Source organism: Pygocentrus nattereri, chromosome 28, assembly GCF_015220715.1.
Source record: "Pygocentrus nattereri isolate fPygNat1 chromosome 28, fPygNat1.pri, whole genome shotgun sequence".
Taxonomy (NCBI): domain Eukaryota; kingdom Metazoa; phylum Chordata; class Actinopteri; order Characiformes; family Serrasalmidae; genus Pygocentrus; species Pygocentrus nattereri.
The window spans coordinates 4,034,122-4,053,233 of NC_051238.1; the positions used below are offsets into that span (position 1 = coordinate 4,034,122).

General features: G+C 42.8%; 1 protein-coding gene across 1 annotated transcript in view; it reads left to right on the forward strand.

The window, feature by feature from the left end:
• tmem47 (transmembrane protein 47) overlaps positions 1-17,198 on the forward strand; it is an 18,847-nt gene extending 1,649 nt beyond the window's left edge. Inside the window, exons 2-3 of the mRNA XM_017725457.2 lie at positions 12,630-12,770; positions 15,470-17,198. Coding sequence (XP_017580946.1) covers positions 12,630-12,770; positions 15,470-15,648 — 320 coding nt within the window. The 3' untranslated portion in view covers positions 15,649-17,198. The remainder of the gene's footprint in view (positions 1-12,629; positions 12,771-15,469) is intronic.
• The last annotated feature ends 1,914 nt before the right edge of the window (positions 17,199-19,112 follow it).

A 19,112-nucleotide genomic window follows, 5' to 3' on the forward strand; every position in this document is an offset into this window, starting at 1 on the left:
AGCTGACTTATCATTGTGGCCCACCCGGGAATGAAAACGGATCAATGAATCAGATAGTTGATTCAATGAAAGAATAATTTTTGCCATAAAGTGGATCACATTGCTCATCACTAATGCATGAGTGCAACTATTCAGCCGCTCTCGATTGCATCTCCTGCAGCAGCTGCTGTGTATCGTCGCGTCCCGGCGTGCGGCGCGTTTGCTTTTCGGCATGTTTCAGTGAAAATCAGGTTCGTGAAAGCGCTTCAGGTGGGGGTCTAAAATGTCGTCTGCTATGCAAAACAAACCTACACCGATTTATGATCCTCGTTGCAGGAGAGCATATTGATTTTGTGTCTGGAGCAGAGCTGCGTGCAGCGCGGAGCCTCTCTTTCTGTTGTTCAGCACTTTGCTGCTCGCGGCTGATGTGGGAACGAGCTGTGGTCCAGCTGGAGTTGCATTTCTGCCTTTGTTAGCCTCCAAAAAGAGGCTTTTTGTTGGAGTTTGCCCCCACCGGGGGGGGGGGGTGGTGGTGGTGGGGGGGGGGCAAGGAGCGAGGGGTGACTTGGCCGGGCGGGATCTACAGGCCTCAGTGTTTCGCCGGATTAGTTACCAAGAAACGGGCGGACTGAGCTAGTAATGGCATTTCCCACAGAGGAAGAAAACAAACTTTTATATTTTGTTTATACTAATGCACTGGCGCATCATAACCGTGTTGTGAAAGTGTGTAATGATGGATGCAACGTTCCTTTTCACAGGAGCCATAAAATAAAATCGTGGCCTGTTTTGGAGTTCATGCACTTTCACTCTGCAACTTTTTCTTCTATAACATTGGTGGGATGTTTCACTGCTTTTAGAAGAAAACCTTCTCGCTTTTGTCGTTTTCCAGTTTTTGACATCATTTGAAAACGCCTGTTGCCCTTCACGCTGTGTGTAAATCTCATGAAGAATGGACCAAAACAAACGGCCCACGATGACTTGGGAAAACGTCTGGTTCCACTGGCGTACATTAGAAGTAAAGTTAGTTTTTCCCCTCTCCTGTAAAGTTGCTGTTTTGGAGATACGAGATTTTCTTCCAACGACGGCGATTTATAATTTGGAAGGAAAAGAGTTTTATTTAGAGAACCGGAAGCTTTTCGTCGTGTTTACAAAAGTGTATTTGTATATGAAAGTGTTTAAATGCTGCGTGTTTATTGTGTAAGTTGTGTGGGGTTGTCGATCTGAAGAAAGCTGCAGTTGCCCGTTTCATCTCGGCACGGCCGTCTTTGTGTAGAGGTGTGAAGTGTTTTGCACAGTAGGGGGTTCTCGCCTCCCTTTGCCCCTCATTGCTCACTAGCAGCTCAACACAGAACCACCACATTTCACACACACAGGGACAAAAATGTCCTAGTTAAATACACACACACACACACACACACACAATTTCTTTATATTGACCACATTATCCAAGTCTAATCTAATTTGCATAACTTTTGACTTACACAGCCAGGACATGTTTCCTGTCCAAGTTTTTCTTCTTTAATTCTTTAGCGCTGGAGCTACACTAGAAATCAATAGTCACCCAAATCTTTATGTAAATCTTTCCCCAAAACTGTTATATGTAGGTACATATTAAGGTTGTTCAGACTTGTGTGGTGCAGGAGACTTACTGTGTAAGTACTGTACTTACTGTGCCTCCTTAATAAAGAGCTGGATGTGATTTGAGCAGGTGGAGAGAGGTTTTGAGGATGCATTTGCAAAAAAGATTTGGGTGCCTATTGTCTTCTAGTGTTTGTTAGCAATGTTAGCTCCAGCGCTAAACTAAAGAAGCAAAATCCAGACTCCAAACATGCTTTGGATGAATTTAATAATGGGTATGCTGCTTTTTAATCATTTTAAGCAGTTTCTAAAAAAACAAGATCGGGTCAGTGTCAGTATCAACTGACACTTTTGGTATCGGAATGGGAAAAGGACCAGAGGGCTGTGCCGTCTAGTATGAAAAGGTAAATTAATAATGCAGTAATGTTTTCAGTGCAGAGACCTCTGGCGTGTGCTCCTCATGTGGGCCCAAAGTGCGTTCTGGCATTTTTTTGCTTTTGCAATCGTGGCCTGCGAGGCCAAGAATGACCACTAGAAGTATGTGTTGAGGGGTCAGATCTGTTGAGGCAACTTTCACGGCTCTGCTTTCCGTCCTAAACAGAGACGGACTCCATATAAAGTCATGAAGCACCAGCCCACATACCAGAGACTCTTTCTAAGCGCAGCGCAGGCCATTTCCTCCTCAGAGCCTTATTGATTCGGACCATCTCCGTAATCCGTCACTCAGCTATTCCGTGTTTTTTTTTTCCCTCCTGTGTCATGCACTGTGCATTAAACAAATCTCATTAGCTTTGCAATTACCGGCCGGCTCCATAGCTGCCCATAGAGCACAGTACTATCGACTCACTGACTGGTGCTTGTTTTCAGTAGATGGTCTGGTTAGATCTGTGTTTATGTTGAGGATTTGGAGCTTTAAACCAGGCATAAATATGCCAACTCACACTCTGCTGTGTAAGGAGAACCAGGAAATGGAATGTGGTCAGAAAGTGTCGGAGCGTCTTTGTGCTGACGCTCCACCCAGCAAGAGAGGCAGAATGTGAGGAGTATGTGTGAGTCGCACTGCGCTGGCTTTTTTTGCATCAAGACGTGGAGGAACGTGGAGATGAAGTGCAACGTGCCGTCATAGCTCACATTAAAATTTTCAGAATTTGTAGACTAGTGAAATAGTAAACGGAGAGATTCAGAGCGGTTTGGTGTGAAATGGTCCAGACGTCTTCACAGTGGTGGTGTCGCCATGACGACAACACAACTATACCATCCAGAACCACCAGAGAACCTGCAGGAGTCTTCTGAGTTTATATGGAATGTTGATGATGGGAAAACAGCGGAAAGCCCCCTAATGTATCCCTCCGCCATCTCTCTGTTGAGTCGGTTCAAAGTCAGACTTGAAAACACACTTTTAACTGATTTGGACTTTAGACTAAAATCCTTTGTGTTTGAGTGATTTCACATTCCATTCTGTCGCCAGAAAATCCGTCATAACTCTACCAAACTTTACCAAATGTTTCAGTAGTGACCTTTTCAGTAGTGACTGTTTCAGTAGAGACCATTTTAGCTCATTTACATGACCAGCAAACACAGCTTTGAACAGCTGTTCACACATAAAATCATCATATTTTCCATTAAAACACACACCTTTAAAAAATTGCAGAAAAGATGTGACAATTCTTAATGTTCCACACTGATTTCCAGACTTTGGGCCACATTTAATTCAAAGCAATATAATGGGATCTAACTGCTCACCATGTGGCCAGGAGGGACAGGGATGCAGCCTCACTTCCAGCTCTAAAATGCAGGGGTGTGGCTAAAATAAGGTCCTACCCACACAGTAAAATTGCATTTTGGTAGAAACATGAAAATGTGGGACAGTTTTTTTTTTTTTTTTTTTTGTTTTTTAAATGTAAAAACTAAACACATGATACATCTAACACTGTCAACTTCAAAAGAAATCAAAAAGACAAAAAAAGTTGTTTTATTGTCACAAGTTGAAAATTAGAGGTTAGGGTTTGAGACAAATGTCTTGTAATAGAAATGATATCAATGATGAATTTGTATGTCGCTGTTGTCGGAAGAAAACCTCGTGTCTCCAAAACGGTAACTTTACAGGAGAAGGAAAAAACACGCTTTACTTTTAATGTAAGTCAATGGAACCAGACGTCTTTCCAAGTCATTTTGTGCCGTTTGTTTTGGTTTATCATGAAATATACAGACAATGTAAAAAGTAACAGTTTTTTTTTTTCAAATTATGTCAAAAATGGAGAAGCGAGGTTTTCAAAACCTTCTCAAAGCTATCATAAAGCATGAAATTAGCAGCATGTTTATAACCATTTCATTTCATAACTTTCTGTGAGGAGCTTTTAGAGGTGGACGTCTGGTTCCTGTCACCACCACTGTGAACAGTTCTGACTCTGGAAGTTTCTCTAGAGCTGAGCGTTTCACACCAAACCGCTCTGAAGCGCTCTGTTTACATCTTATGCAGAAATTTGGAGAAATGGGTGGAGTTCCCCTTTAATTGCCTTTACTAAACAAGCTCATTTGTAGGACTGAGGTCCCTCCTTTCTGTAACACTTGATGGCACTGTTTTTATTTTCTCATCGCTCAGTTGGCTCGTTTTGAGAGAAAACGGAGCCAGAGGGCGTCTGAATGAGCGAGAAATAGATTTTGGTAATTAATGTTTTGATTTTTATCTCCTATCTTCGTTCCCATCTGTGATCCCACGGGGCTTTTCGGGTAAAACTCCGCTCTGCTCCGCTTGAGATCCGTCTTCTTCGAAGACGGTGAGCTTAATCTTTCTTCGGACGGGGAAAGTCACCCTGACGGGGCTTTTTCACAGGCCCTGGGGTGAGAGGTCAGAAGCTGTGCCTGTGTCGTACTGACAGCCGGTGGGAGTCGACCACTGCTTTGTTTTCGTACAGCTTCCTGTGGTGGCAGAGCCGTCCATGACTCTGAATCCTGAACCTTATTTGGTAATGAAGGTTTGTTTATGTTCCGAATGCTGGCCTGCGGGAAGAAACGGCAGCGATGGAGCGGCTCCTGAGCGGTTTATGAACATCGCGCTTTCACATGATTCACTGCCGAGGAAACGATGCGCTTTTCAGGCTGATGTATTTTTTAGGGTGATGTGGTTTTTATAGTGATGTAAACACCAACCTTTACAGTCACCACAGCGTGATAAAGTACACGCAAAAGGAGAAGCAGCAAGAGCTTTAGAGCTTTTATTAAGCGCTCATTTACTGCATACACCCTTAAAAACGATGGCTCTTCAAGGGTTCTTTAGTAATGGGAAAGCTCTATTAAGAGCCATGAGTTCTGTTTACATGCTTAAATGGTTCTTTGTATAATGAAATGGTTCTTCAGACGGATGGAGAATGTGTTGTATATGGTTCTATACAGCACCAGAAAGGGTTTTTCTATTGTTACATGCTTGGTGCTATATAGAACCATATACAACTCATTCTCCATCAGTCTGAAGAACCAGTTCACTCCAGTTTTACACACTATATTTCCAAAAGTATTCGCTCGTCTGGCTTCACACGCATCTGAACTTGAGTGACGTCCCATTCTTAATCCATAGGGTTTAATATGATGTCGGCCCACCCTTTGCAGCTATAACAGCTTCAGCTCTTCTGGGAAGGCTTTCCACAAGGGTTAGGAGTGTGTTTATGGGAATTTTTGACCGTTTTTCCAGAAGAAAATGTAGAAAATGTAGTGTGAGTTTGGGCACGCTGTTTGTTTCTCCCTTGTTTTCTATCAGGAAACTAAGCTGAAGTCCCTCCTTTCCATGACACTTGATGGCACTCAGTCAGCTCATTTTGAGAGAAAACCGAGCGAGAGGGCATCTGAATGCCTGGGTTCTGACGTATTGTACATTTTTACATTTTATATTTTTTCCAGTCTAATAAACTAAGCGAATAAACAGTTATTGTGCAGTAACATTTGTAGAAAAATGCCATATTAAAGCGTTTTCTCTGCAGAGGATGGCCCAGTTCCATTTCACCCATATCGGTGTCCCGATTCTTGTTGAGACAGAGGGAGAGGGTGAAGTGTTAGGGATACATGACCCTCCAAATGGGGGGTTTTCAGAGACTCCACACAGAGAGTTATGAGAAAAAATGAGAAAACAGCAAGACGGAGAACAAGAGACCAAAGAAACCCACAAATGTGAAAATTACTGTATTATCTTAGTTTAATGTTGTTGCCGTGTATTATGTTTTTTTTTTTTTTTTCTTTTCATAACAAGCATAAAAATCGCTAATAGCATGATAATGTCTCATTCCACCTTAAATAGCCCACCAGTTCTGACACCTGGGGCACCAAATGTAACTATTTAAGGTGGAACAGGAAAATTCAAACAACAATCTGGTGAATATCTGATTCAGCTTCATATCACTGAAGAATTAGTGGGGGGTGATAATAAATAACTGCCCCCCTCTTTGAAGGCTTATGATCCCTAAATGTAACTAAAGCCCAGCAGTGAGGAGCTGAACTTTACCCTCCTCTGCTGTCCCTGCAGACGGACAGGGTCGCCTACAGAGCGGCGCTGGTAGCTGTTAATGAAGTGATGCGCTTTTATTTGAGGGTCTCATTTTGTAGAGGAAGATCTCAACCACTGCCCTGTAACTCAGTTCCAAGGGGTTAGGGGGACACTCGAAAACAAGGGGGCAGGGGCAGAATGAAGAAATGGGATTGGCCAATTGCAACTCTCCCCCAAAACAAACAAAGTATTCCTGAAAACTCGAGCGTTTTAGCCCAAAACAATAAAAAACCAGCCTTTGTGATTCTTATAGGACTGTTACAATGACCACATTCATCATTCAGATTGTAAGCGCATTGAGAGGCTACATTTAAATCAATTAACTGTTAAAGCTGAGTCATCTCGACAGCCCCGATAGACTCCTATAAGTTTCTCTGCCAACTAAACCACATATACTAACTCCAGAAATGCCTGTGAGGCAGGGAGGAATGTTGGAACCTTAAACCATAAAAGCCAACAGACTAGCCACAGGTTCCAAAAATGTTTTGACTCCCTAAAATCAGTTTGACGGCTCAGTTACGCCTCACTTATCCACTGATATCCCACCAGTCGTTCTAATAATGTCTTAATCCCTGAACTCCAGTACTCGAGTATTCCAATACTCCTAAATCAAAGACACACATAAAACTGTTTATTACATTTTTGTCCGGTCACGCCAGAAAGGCAGAAACCTCCAACATCTGTAACCGTAAACCCCCGTCAGCAGTCTTTTCCCCTCGTTTCCTCCTGTGCATGTCCCTTTTTTAACATGACACCATTGCAGGGGGATAATTGATGCCCACAAAAGCTAATTTCATGCAAATTAGCCCTGGGGAGCCTCTGTAATATGCATTTGGGCTCAAAAGCACAGACATAATTCCATAATTTGCTGTTGTTGGCCACTCTGCTATTAGCGCAAGCCATTTGTCATTACACGGTCAATGAGGTTGTGTTTTTTTCCAGAGAAAACCTTTGAACACAGAGCCGTTTTCGCATGCATGGGGTTAATTACGTAACGTTATTCTGATTGGCATGTCAGCGTGATTTCAGCTTCGTCTGATACATTAGGTTGTTTATCTGCCCGATTGTATGCCTGGTACAGCGCAGGAAGGTTTGGTAGGATTTTATTTAAAGGGCCTGTGTCTAATATTTTTTGTTTTGTGTTTTATGTTTACCCCCAAAGTCCACTTTTAACATTTATTTTAACATTAAAATAGTCATCATTCATTTTACAGCCTCTTTTTGTTTGCTAGAAATAAACAGGCTGTTTGTGATACTGTTCCTTTAAGACTGATGTATATGTAAATGAGCTTTGTTTTGATTGGGTACCATATAGTTTGCTTAATTTAAAAAGCAGTCCAGGCTGAAACACCCCTTATAACATCACTGTGGGTGGGCGGGGCTAAACAGCTATAAGCTGAATAAGAGGATATATGAAAATGTGTTGGGTTTTCATGACATCACAAAAACAACAAATTCAAAACAGGCTGTTTTTGCTGCACCCTGCGATGGACTGGTGACCCGTGTGTGTGTGTGTGTGTGTGTGTTTGCTGCATAGTTTCCACATATCTCAACTTTAACAGTGTTTCCAGTTTCCACACTATATCATACTGTATTTAGAAAGTAAGGACAATTCTATTTTCCATGATATGGGCCCTTTGAATCAAGGAAAACCACAACATTGTGAAATTCAAAATTTACCTGGTAAATTTACATGCGAAAGCAGCCTATTTTCAATGTACTGTTTTTGTGATGTCACAAAAACCAACACATTTACACATTTCCGCCTGTATAGCCTACAGCAGCTTAGCCCCGCCCATCCACACTGAAGTTATAAGGAGTGTTTCAGGCCGGGCTGCTTTTTGAATGAGATACAATACAGTTGTCGGAAGAAAACCTGATAGCTCCAAAATGGTAACTTTACAGGAGAAGGAAAAGACCTAATCTACTTTTAATGTAAGTCGGTGGATCCAGACGTTTTCCAAGTCATTTTGGGACGTTTATTTTGGTCCATTCTTCATGAAATTTATAGGCAATGTAAAGAGCAGCAGGCGTTTTCAAGTGATGTCAAAAACTGCGTATAAGGTTTTCTTCCGACAGCAGCGATTATATAATCAGTCTTTAAGGCACAGTAACAAAAACAGCCTGGGATAAAGACTGAGGTTGTGTAAAAATGAAATATAATATCACATAAACATCATAAGTGGACATCAAACACAAGAAAACGCAGGGTATTGGCCCTTTAAAGCAGTTGCTTTACTCGTTCTGCTCTTTGCACAGTGTGTTTACTCATTGTTTACTCTTCGTTTCGACGTTATCAGCTCAAACTGAAACGAGGACAGTTGGGTTTCATTCCTGGATGTTGAAACAGTGTCGAATCTGGAGCTTTGCTGTCACTGAAAGGCATTTGGTAATATTTCTCTTTATCTTGACACGTTCCAGACTCTATTAGCTATTTGGACCTCATTTGACCCGTGATTTAGAGTTCAGACCGACGGACTCTGACTCTGAGCTTTGTTTTCGTTTTTTCTTTTTTATTAACGTCCCCTCCGTTGCGCTCGTCCTATTGAGATTCCTCGGCAGTAATCCACCGAGACTGCCGCCGTTTTGTCAGGTACGGGGCATGGCATCTCCATTTCTCGTTCGCTGACATCCCCCTCTCCTCTCTCTCTCTCTCTCTCTCCTCCTTTCACCCCCCCTGCTTGCTTCTTGTCAGCGCTCCATGGAGGATTCGGTGCTATTTCGAGGCCCTACTCCAGTTGAGTGTCTTTTAAAGTGCTTCTGAATGAAAGGCAGAGATGGGGAGAGCGAGGGAAAAGGGAGGGGTAGGAGAGAGAGGGGAGAGCATAAACGAGATAGAGAGAGGGGGGGGGGACAAGGGGAAGAGAACAAGAGATATAGAGAGCGTGAGGGAAGAGAGAAAGTGGGAGGGGGGAGAGTAAGAAGAGAGGGAAGAAAAGGAAGGGGAGATGGAGAGAGAGAGGGGAAGAAAGAATAGAGAGGTAGATAGTGAGAAGAGACTGAGAAGGAAGGAGACAGTAGAAAAAGAGAAGACAAAGGAAGGAGAGAGAGGGGCAGTGGAGGGTGGGTAGAGAGGGAGTGAAGAAAAGGGGAAGATGGAAGAATAGAGAGAAAGAAGGAAGAAGGTGGGAAGAAGATGGATCAAGAGAGAATCGAAAGAGAAGGGAGAGAGAGAAAAAGCAGAGAGAGAGAAAAGAGGGAGCAAGGGGAGATGAAAGAAAGGAGAGAGGGGGGATGAGGGGTATCCATTATGTGACGCCCCATTTAGCCCACCAGAGTCACTGATAAGCCCTCCGCAGTGCACAGAGCTTCACTCTCCCACAATGGTGTGCACCACTGTAGTGACTCTCACTCTATTGTGCGTGTAAACGTCTATGCAGTCTACTTCTTTAACCCTGACACTTGATCTTTTTTCTTCTCTTTTTCTTTCTTTTATTCCTCTTTTAACACCCGCATTCTTTCCCAGCCCGGCGTCTCCCCAGAGACGCACAAATAAACCCTTTCCTTCCTTCTAGCCTGATTGCCTATATTTCAGAGTACAGCCTGCTGTCTGCTGTATGGCTGTCCCGAGGCATCGGTGTGAGCAGCTGGTCACAGGGTGGGTGATATTTAGGTGCACTACAGTCCCATAGACCACTGAACTGTGCCATCTGTAGTCAGCATGCCCATATTAGAAGCTCCAGGTCTGAGGATTTCCAAACACTGCCGCTACCAGGTTAGAATTAACCCATTTAAATCCCAGACTGATTTGTGGGGGACGCCACACATCCCTCACGTGAATTTTTCTCTCTTTTGATTGCATTCAAGCCCTTACAGCCAGAGTTTCTTTCCACAGGCCATCGCATTCCCACAGAGTGGTCTGACGGACACCCACATAGACTCACATACACATAGATCAGGCATAACTATATAGGTGCACTTTGTAGCTCTACAAACTGTTCTTCAGTGGTCAGGACCACCATGGACCCTCACAGAGCAGGTACTATTTGAGTGGTGGGTCATTCTCAGCACTGCAGTAACACTGATGTGGTGGTGGTGTGTTAGTGTGTGTTGCACTGGTCTGAGTGGATCAGACACGGCAGTGCTCCTGGACACCTCAGTGTCACTGCTGGACTGAGAACAGTCCACCAACCAAAAATATCCAGCCAACAGCGTCCTGTGACCACTGATGAAGGACTAGAGGACGACCAACACAAACTGTGCAGCAGCAGATGAGCTGTCGTCTCTGACTTTACATCTACAAGGTGGACCGACAAGGTAGGAGTGTCTAATAGAGTGGACAGTGAGTGGACACAGTGTTTAAAAACCCCAGCAGCACTGCTGTGTCTGATCCACTCACACCAGCACAACACACACTAACACACCACCACCACCAAGTCAGTGTTACTGCAGTGCTGAGAATGATGCACCACCCAAACAGTACCTGCTCTGTGAGGGTCCATGGGGGTCCTGACCACTGAAGAACAGGGTAACAGAGTATCAGAGAAACAGATGGACTACAGTCTGTAACTGTAGAACTACAGAGTGCAGCTATACAGTAAGTGGAGCTGATAAAGTGGACAGTGAGCGTAGAAACAAGGAGGTGGTCAGAATGTTACGCCTGATCGGTTTATATAAGAAATGACACCATCTCCCACTCCCACTTCGTTCTGTTCCAGATTATGTCTGAGTTACTGCAGTTGAATGTAACTATTGCATTGCATTTAGACTGAAATGCTTTCCTTATTATAATTCATATATCTTGTCAACCAAGTACTATATTCCATTACTGTTGTTCTGGAGCCATAATACAGAACCCTCTGAAGTTTGAAATCTGATCTAGCCTCTTCATTACAGGCTGAATTTAGGACAGTAGCTATTATAGAATCACAATAACTCCAGATAAGAGAGTATCCCACAGACATCCTAACTACACTAAACCTCCTAAATACTGTCATAACGCACACTAAGGTCAGGTGTGTGTATGAGTGCAGGTGCAGCAGGTGCAAAGCATGCCTCCTTGTCACTGACACAGCAGCGTATCACACAAACTGGGCTTAGCTCTGCGCATAAACTGCTAGCTCATGGGTTTAAAAAGACACATTCAAATAAAGGAGCCATCAACAAGCTCCAGACAAAACAAAGTGAGGGTTCAGTGACGCTGTTACCAAACTACCTTCTTCCCCACCAAAACATTCTACAGGGGTGATATTACGGCTACGTTCACATTACCAGGCTGATTTTTTTGCCCTAATGTGACTCAGATCTGGTGTTTTCAGGGCTGTGTGGACGCAAATATGATCTGTTCTAATCCGACCTGAGTCAATTTCATATTTGGTCCTAGATCAGATGCGTATACGATTCGTGGCCCTGTGACCTCAATGCGACACTCAGATCGGAATTCTTGTGCTTTTTTCCCACTGTGCGTGACCATCATTCAGCGTTACCATGGCAGCAGTGCCAAACAGAAGTTACAGCCTGTAAACGGTGGAAAAGCAGCTCATCTCACCTTTTTTCTCCTCCGTCTGGCTCTAATAACGAAGCTGAGAGCTGATCAGAGTTAATGATCTTCTCAGCGAAGCTCGTTCTGCTCGTTAGTTTGTGCTGATGATGCAGTGATTCAGTCACGTGACGTTACTGAGTAGGAGGAGCTCATGAGGTCAGTTCAGGAGCCGGTTCATCACATTAATGATGGATTTGAGTCTCTGACCTAAACGAGTGTGAACCGTCGTGCCGGTGAGATCGGATTTGTGCAAAAAAATTAGATTTGAGAAATGAGGCTTGTAATGTGAACATAGACTGTTGTCCAGCCCATCTTCTCGCCTTTCAGAAGCGATCACAGCTAAGTAACCAAGCTTAGCAGCAGATACATCAGAGCAAAAAAGGTCTACTCACTGAATGAGGAGATCCTAGAAGCAGCCCAATCCACCCAGGCTTCCCTCAGACACTACAGCAGCGGCTGGTTTTCTGGTCTTATGTAGATTTCATGCGAAACCAGCTGACAAAAGCACCTGAAATCCTGGAGGCACCATGAAACTAAGAGCAACAGGTCAAACTACTCCCACTGACCTGCCTTAATAAGCTGCTATATGATATTGTCAGGTTGTTGAGCCTTATTGTTCAAGAAAAGGAACAGCTAAAACAATAAGAGAAGTTTGTAGGATGTTGTTCCTCCAGGGTTTTGGTAGTGAGTTTGTCCCCCTTTCTGCTGCTACTCTTTTGGCGAATGCTGGAACATTGCTGTGAGGATTTGATTGAGCATTAGTGAGGCCAGGTACTAATGTTGGATGGTCAGTTCTGGATTTCCAACTCATCCCAAAGGTATTGGATGGAGCTCCATCACTCCTGATGCTGGGGGGCTTTATACTCCTCTAGCCAACGCTTGGCATTGGCAGTCATGGTGACCTTAGGGTCATGTCCAGCTGCTCCAAAGTGTCTCACTCTATTGGTCTCATTCTTTTGAAGTCACCCTGTTACTTCAGCTCATTCTCCTTTTAATAAACCTCATGGTTTTTTGTGTAAAAGCTAAATAAATGTTGTTATTGTTGTTTGGGTACAGATTGGCAGATTGCCACGTTGGCGCTGTTGCATGGCGGAGCATTCCTCATCCTCATCTCCTTCATGGTGGCTCTGATCTCCGTCTGCACTGGCACCAGGAGACGCTTCTACAAACCTGTATCTGTCATGCTGTTTGCCGCAGGTACACACACACACACACACACACACACACACACACACACACACACACAGTGTAAAGAATGACAAGAAGCACTGAACTCTTTTGCTGAAGGCTGCTCCGTGATGTAGGAACCCTTGTGCCCAAAGTCCGCATGAATGCAGCCAAGGAACTTATTTGGCGGTGGCTCCAAAGATGCTTGAGACGCTTGAGCCCAGGGGCCCTCAAAGGAACATGATACTGCACTGGTTCTGAAACAGAGCTTGCATGTTCACAGTACATCCAACAACAAAGGAAGCCTTGTGCATCTTCTACACGGTGATAGAAAACAAAGGTGGCACACATGTTCCTGCAGCTACACACTGTAACTCAACTCAAGCAAATTTAAGCTAGTTTAAAAGGTTAACCAGGTCGGGGAGAGTGGAGCGCAGTCTACCACAGGGTACAGTGTAACAGCTTCTGCTGTGTAGTTTAACAGACTGAAGTACACTGTCAGTTCAGGTCTGTAAAGCACATACAGCACTGTGTGAAAGTTTTAGGCACCCAAGACGAAATCTGTTTATTTGTGTAGTTTGTGTTTATTTGCTGAGGAAAGTGTTAATATTTGAATAAACAAAATTTTATATATATATAAATTATAATATAATAATTAGTGATTTTCTGGATGTTATTGTGTTTGTTTTCCTCGAGGAAGCCCAGTATTACAGTATTATATGTAGTTAAAAAGCAGCTCCTGGTTTGACCAATCAGTGCTCAGTAAATTGAGCTCATGATGTCATTGATGATATTAACGGGTCTCTGTGGCGGCTGTGAAGGTGTCAAGGAAAAATATGGACCCGAGAAATTCTTGTTCCTTTTTATAGTTTTTCTGTTTATTTGAATTATGAATACGACTTTATTCTAATGTATATTGTGATAAACTCACTGCTGAGGTCAACTGTTTAAAAATGTGCTTAGACGCCTAAAACTTTCTCACAGTGCTGTATAATTAGTCTGTTACACTTAAAAAAGGGTTTGGGTGTAATATACATGTTAATGCACAATTATCATTTTAGACGACTTCATTTGAGGCAACTAGTTACCTCTAATATTTTAAGAAACTGTAACTTATCGGGTTTATAGTGTGTTTGGAGACTGTGGGTTTATCCAGTTTCTCTAGTTTCCACACTTCTACTGAAAGTAAAGAATGAGAGAGCTCCATATCCCCTGTAATTATTCAGAGGAGACCTTTCTTTGTTTACAGTTTCTTGAAAGATGTGCTGAAAACGCAGATTAAGGAATATATTTCACTTTTATTGTGATTATATTTTCCAGTGAAATGTACGTCTGACAGTGTCGGTCTCTTTTCACAGATGAGGTTTATTTTGATGCTGATGTATTTTATGGTTTGAAACTAAATGTGAACCGCATAGAGAAGTATTTAGTCACTGTGTTTGAATTGATTTATCAGTCTTTTCTATCGAATGTTAGAACTAGCCCCTCAATCTGAAACAGTTAAGACCCCCTTAATGGGGTAAGTTGTCATTTCCTCCTGGCAGAATTCATTTTATAGCTATTTTATTTTAGACTGGTTTTGATATTCAAGAATCTGTAAGAGCTACTGAATGTGTATTTTGTTATGTTAACTAGTTGGTCTTAGTAAAATCGAGAACCGAGAAATCTGTTTTCAGAGTTTTGGTTCTAGCTAACGCCCGCCAGGGTAATTAGCCCCCATATAGCCAGCATATATTGGTCCGCTGGCTTGATAAGGTCGCTGACTGCATGCCACAGCTCCTCAGACCCACCCAGATTACTGTCCTTTTGGGACAAATCTGGCACAAATATGATAAACAACTGAGGAAAAAAATGACTGGGCCTAAAATAAAATGATTTTGTTGAAAATGTTGCTGTTTAAAATTATTTACTCAACCAATTTACAAAGAATAATGAGACCATCAGAGCTTGACTGTATAAAAAACGATTGATTTTGCTGAAATACTTTTAAAGTAATTTAACAAAGAGCAAAATGTGGTTGTGCACTTTCTGTCTTATGTTAGATCAGACTATTATTAATAAGATTCGGAAATAGATAATCAGAAATCAGTCTTTTCTCTTTCACTGCAGTCGGAACAAAACCTCGTATCTCCAAAATGGTAACTTTACAGGAGAAGGAAAAAACCTACTTTGTTTTTAATGTAAGTCAATGGAACCAGACGTCTTTCCAAGTCATTTTTGCCCGTTTCTGTTTGTCCATTCGTCATGAAATTTACATAAAATGTAAAGGGCAACAGGCTTTTTCAAATTATGTCAAAAACTGAAAAATGACAGAAGTGGAGATACGAGGTTTTCTTTCGACAGCAGCGACATGTGTAACAGATTATTAGTCTCCTCGAGTAAATGCATGGAAATGGAAACAGGAAGCACATCATGGTTTCCACCCCCGACAAAGCACCATAACACGAGAGCATCTCACCACACAGCTGTTTCAGTAATTGCTCAGTCTTATTTCCAATCAATCACAGAAAACGATACATGGTTAAAAAAAGCTTTTTCTACAGTCTTTTAAGTGGGTTTGCTTTGAAGTCTGTGGAGGAGCTCATCAAGGCGGGACCCCTCTGAGGAGTGAACATTCGCTCCATTTCTATGCACTTGATTCATGTTCTTAACCTAATTTTGTTACTCTTTGATGGTCTTCTCGGTTTCCTCATGACTCGTCATCGTCTTTGTCTTTTTCCTTCCCGCAGTGGTTCTGCAGGCTTGCAGTTTGGTTCTCTACCCCATCAAGTTCATCGAGACCATCAGTTTGAGAATATACCACGAGTTCAACTGGGGCTACGGCCTGGCCTGGGGGGCCACCATCTTCTCCTTCGGGGGAGCCATCCTCTACTGCCTGAACCCCAAGAACTATGAAGACTACTACTAAACCCGCTCGACAACTACATTACCCACGATGCACTCCACTACACTACACTGTTTCCGACAGCAGCATAAGTTAACGCACTGAACTTCTTCATCCACCTTACAGGGCCGATCATATCCTTATAAAGAAAGCAGAGCAAGGCCAGGCCTGTCAGACTAGGACTGAAAAATCTGTTTATCTGGCCGCTTTTGAGCATCTTTCAGTCTCTGTTTCTCGCACCGACAAGCGTCTGCATCCATTCTGGGCCCCACTTAAACTCTCTCACCGCTCCCTCATTCATCAGAGTGTCACTCGCCCCCTTTTTCCGTCCGCCTGTCTCGTCTGTTCTCACCTTCTCCTCACATTTCTGACACCACCGCGATCCATTTCTGATCTTCGTGCACTCTTTTTAGCCGTCAGGCTCCAGAACTTTCCGGATTTTCTGGAGCTAGCCTGTGATGTGTCGTCCCTGTGGAGCGCTCCATCTGGAGTGAGATTTGTAGCCAAGCAGGTGACAGGGGTTGTCTGACCAGCCACACAGACACGGATCAAAGCAAGTATGGCAATAATTAGAATATCAGTCAGTCTCAGTAATGAGAAACCACAGATATACCCAAACAGTGAGAGGGCTTCTCACAGAGCTGCACGATACAGACACAGTGAGGGCTGCAATAATATTAAATTTCGACTGTGCAAGGAATAATTTGTGATATTCAAGAATCTGTAAAAGCCAACGAGCGGATATTATTGAATATGCCCGAATATCCGTAAAAGCCAGTGAGTGGATGTTATTGAATATGCCCGAATATCCGTAAAAGCCAGTGAGCGGATATTATTGAATATGCCTGAATATCCGTAAAAGCCAGTGAGCGGATATTATTGAATATGCCCGAATATCCGTAAAAGCCAGTGAGCGGATATTATTGAATATGCCCGAATATCCGTAAAAGCCAGTGAGCGGATATTATTGAATATGCCCGAATATCCGTAAAAGCCAGTGAGCGGATATTATTGAATATGCCCGAATATCCGTAAAAGCCAGTGAGCGGATATTATTGAATATGCCCGAATATCCGTAAAAATATTTTTTGGTTTTAGTTCATGCCAGCCAGAGTGGTTAGCCTCCCAGATAGCAGGCATATTGCTGCTGTTGGAACAAATCTTCGTACCTCCATTTTTGTCATTTTTCCGTTTTTGACATAATTTGGAAGTGCCTGTTGTCCTTTCCATTGTTTGTAAATATTATGATGAACGGACCAAAGGAAATGGTCCAGAATGACATGGGAAAGCGTCTGGTTCCATTGACATACATAAAAAATAACCTCTGTGTTTGCTTTCTGCTGTAAAATTACCATTTTGGAGATACGAGGTTTTGATCCGACAGCAGCGATATATCGGCCCGCTGCCTTGATAAGGTTGCTGACTGCATGCCGCTGCTGGTCCACCCTCAGACCACCCAGATGATGTCCTATATAGATCTCCTCAGATTTTAAATGCACAGAGCCTTTTATTGTGGAAAATAATCTTGAGACAAATGTTATTAAAACGATCTTGTTGAAAAAGTTGCTGACAAAGTGGCTAATACTCTGCTTAATCACTGGTGGTCCACCTGGAAAAAGCCAGTGGGCTTCCGGCTTTGCCATCAGCAGGCTAGCGGCGGCCCGATATCCTCTGCTATCTGGGCACAGCTGCGCTTCTACCTTCTTCGATCACGTCCTAATGCTTGCAGTGAGGCTCCATCGTTGTAGCAAATTATAGTTTGCTTATATGCTTATTAACTATAAGCATATCCTTCACACTTTGCAGCGCCATCAAATCACAGCAGGCTTCACTGCATTGTTAGCTAGTGAGCTAATGCTAACACTAGCGCTAACCGTTGCAGCATTGTGTCGCCGTCTTCCTCACAAAGCTTTTTCTCCTCAGTGGATGAAGTGCCAACGTGTTAGTTTGTCTAGAGAACAGAAATTTCTCTCCAGTGTTTTTGGTTCCATCTAGAGCGGTTAGCCTCTCCACAGCTTCATCTCGACATTCTCAGTCAGCACGTCTGTGGGTCGTTCTACAGAAACGTCTCTCCATAGGAGTCACTGGTGTTACTGATCCTCACTGGCGTTACACATAATAAAGGAAACACCAGGGACGTTTTTAACGAAGAGAGCATCAGACCACATGTGGTCAGTCATGAAATCTCCACTAAAATGTGGAATTTAATCCATTTGAGTTTCTATTTTTTCACAGTTACCATGAGAATAAAGTCGGTCACACCAGTGACGTCAGCTAGAAGCTTCATATGAGATCATGAGCTGAATGAGAAGATCTCTGAGAACTGAGAGACGCAGTGGACTCACCATGAGCTTTTCTCCATAGATCCTCAGAAAACAGGTCAAAGGAAGTCGAGTGACGTCATCGGTGTGACTTTTATCTCAAAATAAGAGATTTTTTTGTTATGCGGTGACACCAGTGACACGACTCCTGGGGGACTTTTATTCTATATTTTATAATATTTATTTGGTTTTTGTTTTCTTTGTCATTTAAATCATATATTTCATAGTCATGTAGCGATTTTTGAAGTTAAAATTGCAGGAAAAACTTTTTTTTACTTCAAAATACGGCCTCAGCCTTCAGACATGATTGTGGGGACGAGTTCTTCTGTGGTGCTGGGAATTCTATATGATTGACCAGTGTTGCTAAATTGAGGCTCAAGAAGGTCTAATTGTTAAAATAACTTTGAAAATCTAAATATATTGAAACCCACGTGTAATATATCTGTAAACACAGATGGGCGTTTCTATAGAATGACCCAAATATGAGCACAACTTTCACTGAATTATTAGCCAATTCCACCAATTGGAAAAAATTCCTTTTAGAAAAACAAAGGTTTTGTTGGCGTCTAGGCAAACGTTAAGCATGCAGGACAGAACAAGGCCAGATCCTGGACTTCATACGGTTTTGCCTCGAGTCTGTATTTCTGGACCAAATCTGGGATGAATGCTGTGGACCAATAATGTAGTTGGGTCAGATTTGGGCCACATCCATTAATTCTGCTCACTTTCTAGTGTATGGGCCAGATCTGGGTCGAGGACCCAGCTGTATACAGGGCCAGAACAGACACAAGGATGTGGCCCACAAGTGAAGGAGAGAAATTATGCTAAATGGTAAGGTGCTAACTGTGATTCAGAGTGGAGACAGACTAGCTTTTTGACTGATAACTGGGAGAACAGGCAGAGATCTACACCTCCCTGTTGCATTCAGAGCACATAGAAACGCCACTCATTCTGCCTTTCTCAGAATGAATTAGCTGTAATTTTCATACGAGGGCGTTTTACGGCCACTGTTAAAACAAAAAAAAAACACTGAGAAAAAAGTTATTTCAAGAATAAATTTGGAATATTTGGAGGTTTAAGTGGGTAGGGGGGCTGCTATAATGTGTTGGGGTCTAAGTTGCTGCACTGGCGCCGGAGCTCCACTCACTCCCGTCTCTCTGTGGATCA